This window comes from Dromaius novaehollandiae, chromosome 2, assembly GCF_036370855.1.
Source record: "Dromaius novaehollandiae isolate bDroNov1 chromosome 2, bDroNov1.hap1, whole genome shotgun sequence".
In the NCBI taxonomy this organism is placed as follows: domain Eukaryota; kingdom Metazoa; phylum Chordata; class Aves; order Casuariiformes; family Dromaiidae; genus Dromaius; species Dromaius novaehollandiae.
In genome coordinates, this window is record NC_088099.1 from 98,071,141 (window position 1) to 98,090,234 (window position 19,094).

General features: G+C 38.9%; 2 protein-coding genes across 3 annotated transcripts in view; one reads left to right on the forward strand and one right to left on the reverse strand.

Moving 5' to 3' along the window:
- The first annotated feature begins 156 nt into the window (after positions 1–156).
- Positions 157–4,728, forward strand: NOL7 (nucleolar protein 7). The gene is made up of 8 exons (XM_026112861.2): positions 157–392; positions 516–576; positions 684–742; positions 962–993; positions 2,092–2,176; positions 3,341–3,462; positions 3,550–3,627; positions 4,355–4,728. The coding sequence occupies exons 1-8, from the start codon at positions 220–222 to the stop codon at positions 4,426–4,428; spliced, it is 684 nt and encodes a 227-aa protein (XP_025968646.1). The 5' UTR covers positions 157–219; the 3' UTR covers positions 4,429–4,728.
- A 389-nt stretch (positions 4,729–5,117) lies between these two features.
- The window catches only part of RANBP9 (RAN binding protein 9), a 40,749-nt gene continuing 26,772 nt past the window's right edge, over positions 5,118–19,094 (reverse strand). The window contains exons 6-14 of one of the 2 annotated variants that reach the window (XM_064506989.1): positions 17,331–17,515; positions 16,408–16,520; positions 15,161–15,269; positions 13,585–13,775; positions 11,850–11,997; positions 10,001–10,074; positions 7,333–7,484; positions 6,509–6,620; positions 5,118–6,094 (exon numbers count right to left, since the gene is read on the reverse strand). In XM_064506989.1, coding sequence (XP_064363059.1) covers positions 5,964–6,094; positions 6,509–6,620; positions 7,333–7,484; positions 10,001–10,074; positions 11,850–11,997; positions 13,585–13,775; positions 15,161–15,269; positions 16,408–16,520; positions 17,331–17,515 — 1,215 coding nt within the window. In that variant the 3' untranslated portion in view covers positions 5,118–5,963. Of the gene's footprint in view, positions 6,095–6,508; positions 6,621–7,332; positions 7,485–9,952; positions 10,075–11,849; positions 11,998–13,584; positions 13,776–15,160; positions 15,270–16,407; positions 16,521–17,330; positions 17,516–19,094 lie in introns of both variants that reach the window. The other variant, XM_026112835.2, reaches the window with a different exon arrangement.

Consider the following 19,094-nt stretch of genomic DNA (forward strand, 5'->3'; position numbering starts at 1 on the left):
TGTTGGGCGGTTGCGGACCGTTGGGCAGCGGCGGGGCCGCGAGGCGCCGAGCTCCGGCCTGGGGGGGGGGGAGGGGGGGGGCCTTGGCGCGGGGTGTGCTGGGGTCGGGCGCGCGCGCGTGCCGAGCGACGGGGGCGCATGCGCGGGAGCCGTAGCGGAGGGCGCTCGCGGCGGAAGTCGAGGGAAAGCTTCCGGGCCGGGCTCGCAGCGTGAGGGGCCATGGTCCGGCGCGCCGGGCGGGAGAGGAGGGCGGCGGGGGGCGGCCCTGCCGCAATCCCTAGCCCGCTCTCCTCTGAGGACGAGGCGGACGAGGCCCCGGAGGAGGTGTCCTTCGGCGTGGCGAGGGCCGCGGCCGAGACCGAACGGAAGATCGCGGGGGAGGCGGCGCGTAGGTACAGCTACCCCCTAACGGCCACCCGCGCGCGCCCCAGCCGCCGTTCCCACCGCAACTGCCACGCGCGCGCGCCCCAGCCGCCCCCCCTCCCGCGCTGACGGCGCCCCCCGCCTCCCCGCAGGCACCAGGAGCTGCGGAAGGAGAAGCGGCGGCGGCGCGACGAGCTGTTCAAGGAGCAGAAGGTACCGCGGACCCCCCTCATTTCTCCCCCCCTTCCCCGGCCCGTCCGGGCCCGCGTGAGCCGCCGCCGGGCGGGCAGCCCCGCGCCTGACTGCCGTCTCCCCCGCAGAGAAGGAAGCTGCTCCCCGAGGCTGTGCTGCAGGAGCTGGCCGCCGCGCCGTCCGGCGGGTAAGCGGCGGTGGCGGTGCCCCGGAGCGGCAGCGCGAGGGCGGGGGGCTGGGTGCGGGTTCTGGGCTGGGAGGTCGCGGTGGAAGCAGATGTCGTGATGCTGCTTAGTGTCTCCCCCCAGATGCCCCGTGGTTGCTGCGGTATGCGCTTCAGTGGCTTTGACTAAATAAAGGGAGTCTACACTGGAAAGTAATCTATTGCTCTTTCTTTGCTTCATAGACAAAATGAGGTGACTCATGCAGCTGACCAAGGTATGCTCCTGTTTAGCTTAACAGCACACTGCTTCATATATCTCAGGATTTCTTTTCTGTACTATAGCTGTGGTAAGGTAGTTGTCTGTTACAGAGCTCTTCCAGAAACCAGCAACCTGAATAGATCATACTGGTTGTCTAGTGCCAGGGGAAAATATTGAAATACCAACCTAAAGTTGGTAGTGGCCATGTTTAATCTCTGATTCCAGAGCCTTTTAAACTGTACAATGACTTAAGCCCAAACTGTTTAAGGAAATAATAGGCAGGTATTATAGTATAAAAAATCTAGAATTGCTAGAAACAGGCTAATCTTTAGTATTCAATTAAGTCATAAAGCCTATTCATAGGTATATCTGCTAATTACCTTGGTACTGGGTACATAATACTGTCGTTTAATGGTATCAGTAAAAACTAAATAACATTATTCAAATCCTCAGCTAGAAAACCAGACTTCTGGATACTCATGAGTACTTTAGCTCTTTTTATCTATACTTCAAAATACTTTACCCCCCTCCCCCCAAAAAAAGTTTTGCTTTGGTTTGGGGTTTTCTTTTTTTTCCCACAATTCTCATTCCAACCTCCCATAATTACATGGATGGCAAGTGTGTGTAAGTAAGTAAGTGCTGCTTTTTTTTTTTCCTTTTATTATTAAAAAAAAATTATTGGCAAAACAGAGATGAGCTTAGGATGATGCTTTAAACATTGAGTCTCCACTGTGTTTATTTAATAGAACAAGGCCAACTGTGGACTCCTCTGCTTTGTGGGTACTGCGTTGCATAGCTGTTGCATTGAATGGTTATCCTATGTTGAATCAGTTTTTTGTTATTGATGCATAAGAATAGGAAAGCTGAATAGCTGTACTTCAGCTGGGCCCCTAAGGCTTGCTCTGGCCTTTTACCCTCCTGTAACAGCCCTTCTTTGAGGACAACCTGTTGTAGCTCTTGCCAGTCAGAACTTCTGGAAAGGCCGGTTGGCACTGACTAAAATTTTCCTTTTTTTTCAGCTTAATGATTATTTCAGTGCTGTTACTCTTTTATGCATGAATCTTGATTCATAATATGTGGGAAATTTTTCTTTTGTCTATTGAATTTGCTTTAGATGAACACCCTGAAGCTGGGGCTGCAAAGCAGAGCGATGGACATGTTCCAGGACAGCTCAAGAAAGACAAACCAAGGGGTACCAGGTATGCTGGAAGCAGAAGACACAGTGCAGCTCTTTCAGGACTGCTTCTGCCTATTTGGGGAGGGTATCGCAGCTGCTGTTTTAGCACTGGATCGCAGTACTCTGTTTTTCACTTGATGGTATTCCTGCTCTTCCTCTAATTGAAAGTATATTATGCGATAAAGGCCACTTTAATGTGCTTCTGAAACAGCGTGTTTGTTAAAACCAAGCATGTCTTTCAAGAGCTTGCATGGCCACGTGAGGCTATTTATTACCTGACATGAACTTGGATATGGCAGTGCATGTTCCCACCTGCAGTTCCTCATAGCAAGTCCTGTGGTTTGGACAGCTTGTGGACCCTTTGCTCTGCCTGGTGCAGGCAGGTGTTTGGGGCTGGTTGTACATGGTTTTGTTTTGCTTTTTTTATGAATTATGCCTTTGGCTAACACTATTTTGGGGGGGGGGGCATATTATAGGAATTTAATGATTAATTATCAATTTACTATCAATGAATTAATTTCAAAATTTATTAGACATAACTTTAATAACAGGAGCAAAGATGAACTCTTAAAAATGTGTTTTGGCCTGCCTTCCTCTTTGTTGTGTTTGCTTTTTTCGTGTATGCCTAGAATTTTAAGCAAAGTAGCGGCATAGAGGAATAAGGGAATTAATGTTTGTGTGTCAGCTTTCCTTAGTCATCAGAGAAATTCATCATTCATTTTTCAGGTGCAGAAAACAGAAATTAAGGATCTGTTCTTACAAAGGGGATGAGATTGGGGCAGCCCTAAAAGTTTTGTTACACAGAGTCCATGACCTCTGGTTATGGAGCATGTATTTTTTTTGTGCCTGACACCTCTCTAGAGGAAAGCCACGCTAGCTTTTGGCAGGACTAGCTCAAGACTCCTGAAGAACTCCTGTTTGCGCTGTTAACAAAATAGCAAAATGAAGGCATATATGGCAGGGTCTTAGCAACAGCCCCCCCCCCCCCCCCCCCCCCGGTGCTTTTTTTTTTTTTTCTTTAAAAAGCTTTTCATGTCAGAACTACACTGGTACAAAGCTTGGCTGATAATCAGAAACCATCTGTTGTGCTGAAGTAGCAAAATATTGATTAGAGTGTCTACTGTTCTGGCTTTTTAAACACGCTACCAGAATTTATTTCCTTTTATTGGTTTGTTTGTTTAACTAGGTCAAAAGGAAACTATATGGCTGTGCACTTAAAAGATCAGAGTTTAACAGGCCTCCACCAACAGACAGCCAAAGACTTTTTGTACACTCAGCTCTATGGACCAGGCACTAACAGAATGCATGGTAAGCTGTTTTCCTTATGCAGTGCTGTATCCATCTTCTGGATTTGTTTGTGATAAAATCAGTAAATAACATTCATCTCCATTTCAGCAAATGAGTTTTTTTCCCTTGAAAACAAGAAAAACCCAGTTAAAAAAGCTGCAGTTCAGTTTGTGGACAAATCTTGGGGTAAGTGTCAAAATGCAAACTAGGTATTTCTTTATGCATGTATAACTTGAGCTGCTCTTTCCCCCCCCCCCCCCCCTTCCCCCCCTTATATAGCTTTCATGCTTGTTATGGGACTGTAGTTTGCTAATGAAAGTACCTGATAGTGAGGGAGGGGAAGCAGGACACTGCAGCACGGTGTAGTGAATGTTCCACTAGGGACATTCCATGTCCAGGGGAGGGTGTACAGGACACTATTCCAAAAATGATACCTCATTTTTTCATACATTAAGAAACAGCAGCTGGGCCTAAAGCTGTGTTTACTTGCCTGATTAAGTATCATCATACTAATTGTTGCTTCAGTCTATAAACTCTAGGCTATTTTATATAATCTTTAAATAGGTATAAAATTATACTGCAGGGATGCTAAGTTCCCCAAACTTTTGCATGAGCAGGGACAAAATAGGCCTTTTTTCTCCCTGTAAAAATGCAAAATTACAAGAATGAAGATAGACCCATACATCAGCTCTAGCCTGCTTCCTAGTCAATCATGTAAGCAGAGTCTGTGAGGATCATAAAATTTAAAAGAGAAAAGTTGTAATTATTAATCCCTGGTAGTCAGAGTCTGCTTATTAACTTTCTCATCAAGTCTCTTGCTTAGGCTTGAAATGCTACAGTAATCTGTGCTTTGCTGCTCCTCAGCTACATGTTCCAAGAAAATGCTACAGGTTGTTGTTGGTTTTTTTTTAAGGTCTAGAAGAAAAGGAAAAAGCAACAAAGTTTAAGAAATGCTGGCTCGCAGCAAAGATGAAGAGTCTCGTGTGAAGACAGCTTTTTCAGAAGGTGCTGTCAAGGACTTGTACTGAAAGTTAATGTCTCAGCACATGCCTGTAACAAGAGAATTTTTTTTTTTCCTCCTTCCTTCTCATTCATCCCCCACGACTCTCTTTAGCTTTCAGCTGCAGACTGATTTAGAACACTGATTTAGAACAGCAGGTGTTACACAAGACCAGTTTGATATAGCTGGCATCTATTGCTGGCAGAGAATAAAGATGAATGATTTTGTACATGCTGCTGACCTGGATGGTGCATTTCTTATAACAATAAATTATTCCTGCTTTTTCACTCATCTGTCTCTCTCTTAAAACAAAAAAAACTGTGTCCTAATATGAAAATCCTTAAGTCAGTTTATGTAGCAGAGATTTCTGTCCAGCCTGAAGATTACTTTCAAGGAATACAGCTTTTTCTCCATCTTGGGAGAGGCTTACAGGTACTGAAGAAGCTTCAACTCAGTGCCTTGCCTTCAGCAATGCTAGCTAAACTTGTTTTTGGCAAGAACACATTAAACCACTAACTTCTTACAGTTCAACCACTGCAGTAACCTGATGTAGGGAAGTGGTGTCTCAGGTTTGACTGGTGAACCACTGTGCTTTAGGAGGGCTATGTTAGAACCACTATTCTAGGATAAAACTCTAGGACAAAGAAAATGTAGCATACAAGTCCATGCTACCATATATGTAGAAGTAAGTTTTTAATGGCTGGTTAATTATGGTATCACTACATTTTATTGCAATATAGTACTATTTAAGCACTTTTAAAAATGCAAGGTGTACAAAGATTAAATTAAGACTGTAAATTGACTAAATATTTGGTTTTTATATAAATAGGTCATAACCACACTGTGTTGACATGTAATACTGTTATAATACAACAGTTAAACTGGTGAGTCTACACAACAGAAGCTGTCTGTAGTTAAACAAGGAAACAAAGTTGAAAAGACCATGTTAAAACAAAAAACTACTAAGATCAACAGGTTGGGATTGTAAGTAGCAACAAACATATTCACTCAGCTCCTGAGTAATTCAAGTTTTACAGTACACATTAAAAAATATCATTTCTTCCCATCAACACTATATATCCAAACCATCAGGTGTTTATGCATTTTGCAAATTACATTGATTGAACTATGTAACAATGGGGGTGGAGGTTGGCAAGTCATCCTGCTTGACATTTACATCACCCACATGCTAATACATCCATGTTTTATATTCTTCCGTCCCACCACAGAGTAGCAGGATTTTTGGTTTGTTTTGGACAATCGTTTAAAGGATTTGTAATTGTCAATTTGGATGTCTGACATTATCAGTGATATTTTCAACTCTTAGTTGTCCAAGAGGTTTAAGGATGGAAATTTTCTCCTAAGTTAGAAATCATTTGCATCATGCTGTAAACTAGGAAGCAACATAAAGCGACAGACTTGTCCTTAGTACATAATTAAAATTCCAAATTCCAGTCAGCAGAGCTGGTCTACTTTCCACGTTGAATATGCCACAACACATTTCAGATCTTCAACTGCATAGCTAGTGTAGGTAGTCTTCCACTGTGGCAAACGCACAGGATCCAATTCCTGACCGAGCCATCAATCCCAGACACTGCGAAGCTTGTCCCATTGCTAGGGCAAGTGGTGGTTGCTTTGGCAGATTGTGAGTCTCTGAAAGAGAATTAGCAGTGGCAGAGTTGCAACACATGATTATTTTCATAGTAATACAATGAAAATTTAAATTTAAGCTTGCTCAAGTCTCAGAATTCTTGTATTTACCTGTAAACCTTGCCACAGCTTAAGGCAGAGCAGGAGCAGTGAAGTGGTATTTTAAAATTCCCTGCATAGCACCAGAAGTGAGCAAGCCAATTTTTTGTTTCAAAACGAAAAAAAGGGTTTTACAGCAGTTACATTATGGCAATGTCTGTTAGCAGAATGAGAGTTTTGAGGAAGTTAATAATGTATCACTACTTCATTACTCAGTCAGCCCAGCACAAAGCCCAGCAGACAGCGTATAGTGATGAGCAGTGCTACCTTTCCTGAAGGAAAGGCACTAGTACCAAGCATAAAACCATGAGGCCTTACCTAGTATTGCACTATTAAGTACAGAGCACACAGGTTCTCTTTGTATCGGGTCAAGTTGATTTCCAACAGGACTGCTCCAGGGATCTGAATATGCAAGTAAACTGAATGCATCCTATGGAAAGATTATTTTCATTAAATCTCACAGCTGTATTTACTAGTGAAAGTTATGTTAATTTTCAAACCCCAAAACCCATTTTGACTCAGAATAATAAAGGTTGTTGGTATCCCCCCTCAATACAATGGGATAAAAAAACCATTACAGCACTTCCATTTCAAGCGAGTGCTATTTTGCCTGACTGGAAATTACACAGACCAATTTGGCAGTATTAAAGTGGTGGGAGAAAGAACTCAACCTGGAAATCGCATCCAGTCAGTCTCTGGTATTATTTTCCAGTGTAGCCTCCAGTCAAGGTAAACTAGTTTCTGTATCTAACACCTGCCTTACCCCCACCCACCAAAGAGTACATTTCAGGCACTGCATCCTCAAATCTCTTATTTTTCATAGGGGTCTTTTATCATTAAATCTGAAAATGGCATTTTTATATTTATACAAGAGGGCAAGCTACGTAGAAGAAGTGAGAGACAGAATTGCTAATTTCATCTCTGCTTTTAATTGTTTATACTACGAAAGTTATCTTTATGAATGTGCTACAAGAAAAGATGGGAGAAAGCACTACTCCACCGCTGACTAAAATACTTCATCTATTGGAAAAAAACCCACAAAAATTAAAGGAAAACAACATTTTAATGCAGTACACTGTGAAAAGTTTCAGCTTGGCAGGGCATTATTCACCTTAATGACATAACTGCAAGATTAAGCATACCTTTAGCATTTTCTTATTCGCTGTGTTTTTGCCACATTCTCTTCTTAGCTGCTCACTCATTGCTTGCAATTCTCTTCCAAAATGGATCATTCTTTCAATAGCTGCTTGACTGCCACCACACAGCTGACGTCTTAACTGACTTGAATCTACTTCTGCAAGAATGATACCGTCATCATCACCGCTAATAGAGCTGGCAATAAAAGCTATGGAACTAGACCATCATCTTTTGAATGAAATCAATGCAAACGGGCTTCTCCAAGTGAAACACGTAAAGCCAGAGATCTTGGCAAAATGTATCGCTATACTGTGCACTGTTGAATTGTTCCTTAAGTAGTAGTATCTTAAGGGATTTTGTTAACAGCAAAGTCTGTCCACAGATGCCTTTTTTTTTCCATGGCTAATTTTCAATTAACTGCACTATAAACCCAGTTTTAAGCGAGAAGTGTTCTTGTTTTGTTTTTAAAGAAAGGCTGGCTTAAATACACACCCTTTTAGTTTCCCCAGTACAATTTAGTATACAGGCCAAGCTTCCTGGGGAAGCAGACTCTGCTTTTTAGTTCAAGAAGCGCACACAGTTCTTTTGTGCACCTTTTTAATTGTTTGGCATTGCACTTTTAAGGTATTCCAAATCTCAAACTGCCAAAATAGGGTAAAAATAAATAAATAAAAAAAACCCTTAAACTTCCCAAACTGCCAAGATGGACACTGCTACAAAATCACCAGCAGAAATTCTTCATATATTTGAAGTCTTTCTAAATGATCTAATATACAGTTCATACCCCTTGTAAGATCTATTAGCTTAATAACTTGGCTATTTCAGGCTTCCTTTGTAATCTAGGGGAACATCAGAAGCACTTTCTTTGCTGTATACTACAGTATTTCCCAGTACTAGTGATTTCAGAGGATATTAATAGTTTATGAACAACAAATCAAACCCTTGGTATCTCAGCAAGGTCTCCCTTTTTTAACAGCTAAAGTAGCCTGTATGAAGAGATATATCCATTCCTTGCCTTTTTTCCCCCATCAATGGCACTAACTGTTAAAACAGAATTTTGATCTACACTTTAGTTACAAAACCATTCTTCCTTCCCATTTTAACCTTACTATATAATGACAGATACTGACCACTATTTCCAACAGGTACTTAAGAATAAAATAGTCATTTTCACTTTTTTCTGAGAAGCAAGCATATCACCTCTGAAAAAACTGCCTACATCAAATTACATACAGAGCAATAAAGAGAGTATTTCAGAAAGCAAAAATATAGTACAACTAATTCTCAAACTGTGGGGTGTAAACAATGTACTTTGAGAAGCAACTCTTTTTTTAGAACAGAGGTGGAGCACTCATGAGTCTTCAAGCAGTGGTGTCTGTTGCTAGCTGCAGCCCAATCTAGGACATCGTTTTCCAAAGGCTGAAAACTACATTAAAAAATAATAAAAGAAAAAGCAGCAACTCTGCGCCCTGTGCAGCTGCTTCATGTCTGTCACAGCAAGCCTCTGTGGAAAAGGCTGCAAGAGAGTAAAGAAGTGTTTTGTTTTTTCTGTCACAGAAACGAGGCCTTGTTATTATCCAGTTTCAGAGCGTAATGCAGAGAAACAGTACAGGAATCTGAATATCCACCCCTCAGGGCTGTAACAGAATTATACTTGCTTTTGAATAGTTATGTAGTATTTACCAGCCAAACTGCATAATCAGCAAGAGCGCACGCCCTCAGAACCATGAAACATTCATAGATATTGGTAAGTACTATTGTATTCTGAATGTTTACTAGCAATGTTATCGTGTTTAATTTAAGCTACATAATTGATGACAGTTTAGATCAATTTAAAAAGGCAGTTCTGCAAATGCAGAAATGGCTGGGCTGGAATCTCCCATTTTTCAGATACTACCAGTAATAACCACCGTTGTCTAAGTCTCAGCCTATGCGCACTTAAGTCACCTGCCTGCCTCCAGCATCACTGGACAGGGACACTTGGTTAGCGCTGTAATTGACAGAACAGTCAGTATCTTTTTAAGGCGTGCTGGCACTCAGGGCAATTAAATAAAAATTCATTTGTCACATCAGCAAGTATGACTGAATATGAAACAGGTAAAGTAAAATAGGGTTACTTTTTAGAGCAGGACTATGTAGAACAGGATATTTCTTTGGTGGAAAACATTCTTGTACATCTCAATTCCCAAATCTTCTCCTGAGCATTTAAAATTAACACCTACACGATATTTTGCATTCTTCAATACAAGTGATTTGGAGTTTCAACTCTTACTGCTGCATGTTAAGCTGCCGTGAGGACCATGGGGATAAAAGGAAGGGGGGGAAGAGGGAAAAGCAACTTTCAGCCCTAACCTAGGTGGGCTAAACAAGTAGGATGATTTCTTCTCAAAGGTATTTTCTTAGAAACTCATGGATATGACAACTAGCATCAGTGACTACTTCTCCCTGTTCTCACAATAACATCAGTCCACCTAAGTCAGTGTTATAAGATTTACATACAAGAGCAGCAATACAAAATTAAGTTTTCAGCTAACGTCCCTAATTTTCAAGTTGGGAAGCATTGCAAGTAAAAACATAACCTTGTTGCCATCACTTAATAAAAATGTAAGAAATATCACTGCAGACCCATTTCTGTGTCACATTCTTCCATTTCGTGATCATGTTTAGAACTACCATTTAGGAAGCCATTGGATGAAGTCTCAGCAACCCCATTGGAGTAGTGATCTGTTTCCATGTCTACATCATTGCTGCAAAGAGAGTAACACACAGAAAAAAGTTTCACTCACATTTAAGTACTTTAGGTTACCCTTTTCACAACATCAGCACAGTACTCCCTCATCTTGGCTATCAAAATACTGTTTTTAAATATGACCAAGTTGGATTACTGATTTCTTCATCACAACTGGTAATGCCAGAGCACCAGGGATTTTAAATATGCCGCAACCAACATTAGCATTCAGAGAAATAACATTTTCAGATGCTGAAATATTAAACGCATGTCCAGCAGTATTCAAGTAGTACAATACCTTCTAAATATACTCTAAGAAGTTCTTACATTGCTTAGATATCTGTACATACAAAGAGCTGGAGAAAATGCATTGAGAAAATCTGCTATTCTTACTTTCATTTTTTTGCACACAGTTAACTAGGTACGAAGACTACTTCAAGAATATCCTATTTAGGTAAACAACTCTTTAGATAAATCACTCTTTCAAAAAGCCTCAGTCTCTCGATAACCCTTTCAGTGGAAAGCCAGGGAAAAGGAAGAAAAAGCCCAAAGCAAATACTGAGTACACTGAGACACACTAAGAGGTGTTCAGAGACAACTTCAGAGCATACGGCTCCTCGATGTACTTTATTCACAGCAGAGCACAAAAGCACTTTTTGAAAAGGGTACATTCTGGATGAAAATGCCAGAGTGGCTTTGGAGACTGAGCTTTCCCGATAGTTACAATACATCCTAGCCAATTCCCTCAAGTCAGGAAGGATGACAACCAAAAACCTCTCCCAAGGTCAAAAAGACAGTTTAGAAGTTTATAGCTTGCTTCTGGCACTACTGAAGAATACTCAGTTTCCTTTCAAGAAGGAAACCAAAAGGTCTCTTTGACTGGGCAACACTGCAGCAAAGGAATTGTCTTCATCTTGTGAAAAATCCCAAAGTTGACTCGACACTGCAAAGCTTCTTGGCAGATGCTTTTTTTTTTCCCATCATCACTATCCAACTGAAGTATTTTTCATTATCACCAACACAATCACCACATCCTAATTGCTAATTTTGGAAACAACCCAGCCAAGTACTTACAGCTTTCACATCAAATTAGGTTCTGGGGCATCTGTGCAACCTACAGCTTAATAATTATGCCCTGATTAATACATTTATTTTCATTCTCTGAATTGAATGAGTTTGCACAAGTGACAGTGATTGGAGTTAAGCAATTCTCATTATATATGAAATGGAAGAGAGTCCACATTTCATGTGCCTCTTAATTGTGTTTACTCTGCAAATACTGCCACTAATGGAGAGTATCTGGATAACTTTTCACTACCAAACCATCTCCTATCCTATTCAAACAGCACAGGTTAACTCCTCCAAGAATAGCACTCCTTGCTACCCCTTTCCAAAAATGGTGTGCTTTGGAGATACTCAAATTAATGTCAGTGGTTTAAATTAAAATCCCAAGTGCTAAAGAGCTAGTTAGTCTTCACTATACAACTTCATAACTAATCATAACTTGCTATAAGGAAAGTAATTTATTTCTGCTTATTGCATTTCTTTAACCAAACAGTAAAAAACAACAGTCTATTGAGCTTGAGAAGCTAAACCACACACAAAAACCCCCACACTAGTGCAATTATATAACAAGCTGTGGGAGAAGCAGTACTTCTCATCTACCCCTGGCTGCTACATTTCAACTCTCCTTGAAAAAGAAAATCACACTGCACTGAAAACTCTTCTCTCCAATAAAAACATGTAGACAACACAAGCCTTAAGGTAAGTTACAAACATCTGAAGCTTATTCACCTGGAATAGCTGTTAACCTGCTGTGATCTTGATACATTTATGTTGTTGAGTTCTGGTACATTCAAGCTGGTGGTCGTGTGTTTACTGTGACAATAAGATTGATGCACTTTATTTGATATTACTCCATTACTGCAACTACTTTCAAAACCTGAAAAAAAAGTTTTTACAATTGTAAAAAATCTACAAACTGATTTGTAACTACTGATTTGTACAGGTGAAACAGGCATAGCTATCAGTAAAATATAAAACTGAATCAAACTTTTTAGAATCGATACATCATTCCTGAGAGATCTGCAAATCTCTTCTAGTCCAGTGTAATCATTAAGAATGCAAGCAGATATTCATCTTACTAATTCTTAATTACATAATTCTCTTGATCAATATGCAATAAAATTCAGTGCTGAAAACACTTCACATGTTGCTATACTTAAATATAGCCTCCCCTCTTCCCCATATAATTACTTTAATTGCTAATACCGTGCTTTGCTAAATAAAATTATACCATGCTGTTAAATTACTATGCCTGGCTAATATCTCATCTGACCCTTCTAAAATATAATCAAGAAACTACTATTTGAAGCAAACATGTAATTCCCAGTTCTTTCAAGCCCCAAAGCAGAGTTCCCTAGTATCTTCTAATAGAGACAGGTCACAGGGAGTGCTTATTAGACGAACACTTTTTGCCACCTAGGAAATCCCAATCCTCAATTCTAATAATACATTTGTCAACTTGTTTATGAAGTGGTGCCTCTGTTTGAAAAATTAGAAATTTATTAGAGGTGCTTTCTACAACAAGCCACCTGAAGAAACCAGAGAAAATCCGAGTGGGATAATGCATGAGAACACAGGCGAGAAAGAGGGAGAAAAGCGAAGCCGCTGACTTTCCAACGGCAACTGGTACAGAGGGAAGCCCCATATCATCATCAGTTTGGATTTCACAGTGAAACAAAACTGGAAGTTGATGTTCACTAATTGCTAGCAAAAGAGCCTTGGGTTCAAAGACGGCACATTAAAGTACCACTTTAACATGCCCAATCTCTTCTCTGCCATGGAAGAGCAGGCACTCGGACCTTCTGCATCGGCATGGGGCAGCTTTGAACATTTCCTGTCTTGCCAATGAAGCTTTAAGACCATCTAGACCCTCTCAGAACTGTTTTAGCTGCGCAGACTGAAATTTGTCTGCCTGCAGAAAGCCCTTTTCTCTCATTTAAATCTACCACCAAGCTCCTGGTATTTTCTATACAATATTCTACCTCAGCAGTTCACAGAATGGTTGAGGTTAGAAGGGACCTTTATGGACCTGTTCCACCTGCTACTCAACAACCACACTAAGAAGCAAACAGTCTACACAACCTATTGGATTTATACGACCTTGCCTGAACCACAAATTATTATCAAAAGGACAAGAGAAATTCACTTCAGAATCCTCACCAACCATTTCCCAGAAGCAATCATTTCTTAAAATCCAGTAGTAGCCTACTTTGCAAATACTTAGTAAAAGCAAGAGCAGATGCAAAAAAGATTTGATTCCCTTTATATACTTTCCATTTCCCAAACAACTGAGAACAATATATATTTTAAATCATTAAAACTATTCTTTTGGAGAGAGAATTCAGTCTCAGCTCTAAAGCAAAACAAATTGTCAGTCTGCAAGTTTAGTGTTTGTAACTTTTCCTGATACTCGAAATTATAGACAAAGCTTTATATATGTGGTATATTCTCCAAGTCAACTTACCAGAAAAGTGTGTGCTGCTCCCTTTTCCTGTTGCCAAACTGTGAATATTCATTCCATGGCTGGGGCTCATGCTAGGACTACTAAATGACCGTGGGCTAACAGGGTAACTATCTTGAGATTTTGGACTGTGGCCTCCCAAACACCGCACTTCACTGTCAGTACCATTCACCATCTCTATAAACTGGCGCACCCTAAACAAAAGACAAAGAAGTTCAGCTGATAAACCACTTACGCATTTCAATTTACCAACGAAAGCAATTATTTTTGCATTAAATATGCAAAGAGTTTTCTCAACAAAATGCTGGATGTCAGTAACCCAATCTTCAATGAGCTTAAGAGTATTCGACCAAAATATAAAATTGCAAAACTTGTGAGGGAGGAGAACAGGAATCTTATCCTTCAAGGACAGATTTCAGCAATAAGCCCTCAGAGAAGTAAACTACATTTTCTTGTTTTAACTGTTTTGTTTTACTGGCAGGGGCAAAGTTATTCCTTGAGAAGGATATGAAGTTATGTAGTCTTAAGTCTGTCATTTCTCTCAAAGTAAATGAGGACATAGTTCAAATGTCTGGAAGAGTAAGCATTACAATGATAAAGTTTAACATTAAACATTTGTACTAGAAAAGTTTCAAAAGAAAAGCAAGCTCATATACAAACCTTCCCTTTAGAGGCTGTTCCTCTTTGTCAAATAACTTTAGATAAGGAAGTTTTATTATGGACTTTGATGAAGCTCAGCAATACTGCTTAACGTTTAGATTTGGATAGTCTTAATAAAACGGGCAAAATTTGAAAGACAGCTGGCTATTGAGGAAAAAAATAACATACAGTTGACATTACTGAGTGAAGGCTTTCAACAAGAGGTTCATGTAATAAGGCCTGTGAATTCTGTGGTAAGCTTGCAATACTATCATGTGAATTCTGTTCAGCACCTGAGTGTGACAGACTTGATCAAATACCTTCAAAGTTGCTTACTTAACTGAACATAAAAATTATATTACTTTGTCCTTAAGTTTTTTGTTTTTGTTTTGCATCTTCAAACTTTACAACATGATACGAAATTCTGGAGCATCAGTGCAGCAGCTGGCACGTAGAGATGCCAGAATGAACTGAAGGAGAATGTTGTGTGCTGTGAAGCCAAGACAACTCTTTGAGATTATGCATTTTCCACAGTATTAGCCAGAGGTTTCTAATAAAGTGACGAGGAGTGAAATAGCTCATCGTTATATTTAAACTGGTCTGTAAAGTCAGTCATCCAGAGGAATGGACCAGCTTATGTGACAGGACTCAAACTTCTTGAATGTGATAATTATATATGTATTAGAAATGACTTAAAAGCTTAGCTCTACAGGACAACTCTACATTGAGATGTGAATTATGCTGCAAAACATAGAACCTTGATGACAAAACCTAGTTAAATTTATGTAGCAAATAAATATAGCATAAAGAAAAAGTGAACTAAATACATTTTCTAAAAATGCTGCTTAAGTTTCTGTGAAAGCTTTAAATGAATAACTGTCTAGTCCCAGAAGGTACTGTGTCATCTATAAACACACATCTGTATAATTTGAAGACTCACTTTAATGCAAATAAGAGATTAGGATTTCTTTCTAGTAAACTTGGATACAACTGTTGTGTTGTTTCAATGGCTTCTCCCATTCTTCCTGCTAAAACCAATTTCTGAATTCCTGTTCACCAAAAAACAAATAAGAGATTAGGATTTTTTTCTAGTAAACTTGGATACAGCTGTTATGTTGTTTCAATGGGTTCTCCATTCATCCTGCCAAAACCAATTTCTGATTTTCTGTTCACCAAAAATAACATCAGTTTAAAAGGACATCTTAAGGATTAATACATGTAAGTTAATGATTAAAAGACACTGCAAGCATCAATCAACAGGTTCTTCCTTTTTAGAAAAGACAGCGTAAAGACCGACCATGCTTCCTTAAAATATTCAACAGGGAAAATTTTAAAAACTGCAGTTCACCTACAAATACTAAGGGACTACTCATTAAATACTGTTATTTATTGCCAGTGTATAACTACTTTGGACTCAAACAGCTCATTTAGAGCTGGATTAAAATTACAGACACTATTCTGCAATTTATTTCTCATTTTCATACCACTGCAAATAAGCACATACCAAACTATAGTCACCCAAGAATATGCCAATTGCATCCCACTCCCAGAGGTTCAATTCTGACTAAGAAAAACCCAGTTTAATCTCTGTATGCCACACAGTCACACAAATGCTTGTGTTTGTGCAGCAGGGACCTAAGTGAATGGAGAAGGCACTGTTTTAATCACGCTACCAAACAGTGCAGCCATGGGCAGTCAGAACTGAACTATTAATGTTAGTTTTCCCTCTTGTCTCCCCCCCCCCCCCACCCCCCAGATATAAGCTTGAAAAATTCAAATTTGTTTAACATAGAAAACATTCTCTAAACTCTATTTCTTCATAGCTGACATAAAGTCTAAACTTTTGTCAAGACTGAATTTTATATTCCTATCTGTGACTGACCACTAGCTCTTATAAACACTAGTCTAGAGACATTAGACACATTTAAGACAGATCAATTTTCCATTCAAGAAAGAGACAACAGGTAATTTTCCATATTTCTCTGTATTAAACAAATTCCAAAATTATTAGTGCAGAAGTTCATCTTAACCAGTTGTCCATAAATGTACAATTTTACATGAAAGCAATGAATTGTACTATAGAATAATGCTGAAAGAAAATTCTACAATGACCTTTAAGACAAAGTTTTAGGTTAAATGTGTTCAAGAAGAAAAAGGAAAAGGATGTAATGTGCTTTCCAGCCTTACTTTGTCTATTTTTAATAGAAGCTAATTCTTCTAGCACAGTCTGGTCTGTGGACCTGGCGAATGCCTCTGCTGTTGCACAGTATCCATGGTGAACTAAGTAAGATGACACCATTCTAAAAATAAGCAAAAACAAAACTCAGAAACATTTATTAGCTACAGGTAAGAAACTGAGAACTTCTTGAATGTAAGATCCCTTTTCTGAATAAAATGACTGAATTAACAAATTCTATTTGCAGTTCAAGAAACTTCTAAACCAGTCAGACAAAATAATTCAGTTAATTAAGAGCCAGTATCTTCCCCAAAATATAGCATAGAAAAATCAGAAAGTCAACCTATTTTGATGAATTTTTATAAATTTATTCATTACCCAAAGTCAGAATCAATTACAGTATTACCTGCTGATTTTCTTTATTGCTCATTGCATACATTGAAGTGAAATTTCTGCACACTAATTTTTTGTTTTCACCAAAAAAATAAAAAATGCAAAGCAACAACCACCATTTTTCCAACTGATACAGCAATATGCCACAGCCTACCTGGCATGCCAAAGGTTAAGAATGTGAAGGGAAGAGAAATTTCCAGAGCACAAAGTATTAAAATTGTCAGTTTTGACCATGGCAATTTTTCTAATCTCACCAACCCAAATTAAACAGGCCCAAATCAGAATGAAAGATCTACACTCACTGTTACAAATTCTTAAATAAGTAATGCTGTAGATAACTCCAAACTTGTCACGTGAATGAAACCATTCATACTAGCTTTTAATACTAATTATTTGCACAATCAAGACAATAGATAAAATGTCTTGAAAACCTCTGAACTCATCCAGTATGAACTTTTATATATATATTTTTATATATATTTATATATGTATCTATATATATATTTATTTATTTTTAAAAGAACAGTATACAAACTCTTACTTCTGAATCATTGTTTGCCACTCTCCTTCCCGCTCTCCTATTGGAAATCTGTCAATCTGTGCTTGAATTTTGGTTCTCCATTCTCGCATATAGTCTTCAATATCAAATACAAATGGATGTTGTCCAAAATTAGCATCCACAACCTCTCCTGGTGTTTGAAGGCCTACTGTAGGGTACAAGTTTGGCTGCAAGAAATTTTTTGGTTAGTTTTTCCTCTTATTCTGAATTCCCCATCTTTTTTTTTTTTTTTTTTTTTTTTTTTAAACTCTGTAATAATATCTCCAATGCTACTAGTGGTGTGTAGAAACAAATACCTCTGGATCATCTGTCCAGTGGTTAAAGGAACTTATACCAACTCAGCAATATAACAACTGATGTATTTTATTCCCAGTGGTCAAAATTCTTTGAAATAAAAAAGCCTTACTGATAATTCTCGTTCTAGTCAGAAAATGTAGGTTTTTTTAAACTGTGCTAAAGTATACAACTTTCGGTTTCAATATTACAAAATATTAAATACCAATTTTTTTAATGATTTTTTTTTTAAGACCAGGATTAAAGTTTCTTTTAAAAAGAAAACAAAAATTAAACTTACAAAGTGGGCCATTTTCCTTTTGGGGTGAAATACTTAAAACATCGCTGAATTTTAGTGGTAAGAATTGACAGGATAGAGAACTCATTAGCCTCAAAGTCCAAGTGTAGCGCCTAAGAAGAACTGTAACAGTGCATTGAAGTTCTCGTGAATTCCTGGACTTGTATCTAAAAAAAGACTTTAAAGCATTTATTGTTGTCTTAGTTTTACTTTCTGCTTGGAGATCAGGTCTCAGTGCAAATTTTAAATATGCCAAATAGGAGAAGAGTAAAACCTGCTTGGTGGGATTAAAGTTACTTTCTTAAATGTGAGCAGCACCTGAGCAATGGCAATGCAATCAATTTTCTTTTTTAATTTACATCAGATTTGCACTGCAATCAAAGGGTAGTTCTGTAGATAAGCATAGAGTTAAGCATACTATATGTTAATAGCAAAATATTAGCATATAACATATGCTAACTGAATTTCAGCTATCAATAAGAAGTTAGAAATATGCAGATCACTACGAACACAGAATCCCAGTGAAGCTAAAGAATACTCTGGTTGTTAAAGCCATACCAAAGCCTGTTTTGCCTCTCTCGCCCCCCCCCCCCCGCTTTTTTTTTAAATCAGTGTTTCTCATGGTGTTATCTAAACTAAGCAATGCAGCATGAGTGTCAGATCTTTTAATGAGATGAAAACAATCAATGATAATAGAAGGAGTCCAGCTCCAAATTTTAGATTAAAATGTCAAAGTTTGTCTGTACTGGTACTAGCGAGGACCCTGCCAGCATCCCTCTGGTGCAGGGGCAGCAGGAAGCACGCAGCCCTGCAGCGGGGCAGAGGGGCGCCCTGGGTTGTTGACTTCGTGTTTCCTTAATATCTGTCCCTGTCTCCTAAAGCCACAGCATAGTAGCTGCCAGATGGCACTGCGTCACACACTGCACCCTAACCCGATTAAACCTGAAGTGAAGTGGATGAGGAAAAGCAAAGGAAGTGCAGTATCATGCCTGTACCAGTAGCATAGGGGACATTTATAATGATTTTAAGGAAAGTACAATTTGATTGACCAAAAAGATAAAAGACTTCAGGTATCTATGGCCTTCTTAAAAAAAAAAAAAAAAAAGAAAAGAAAAGAAATTACTTTAACATGTTTCTTATTATGGAGTGAACAGAATAGCAAAAGATCTTGAAGC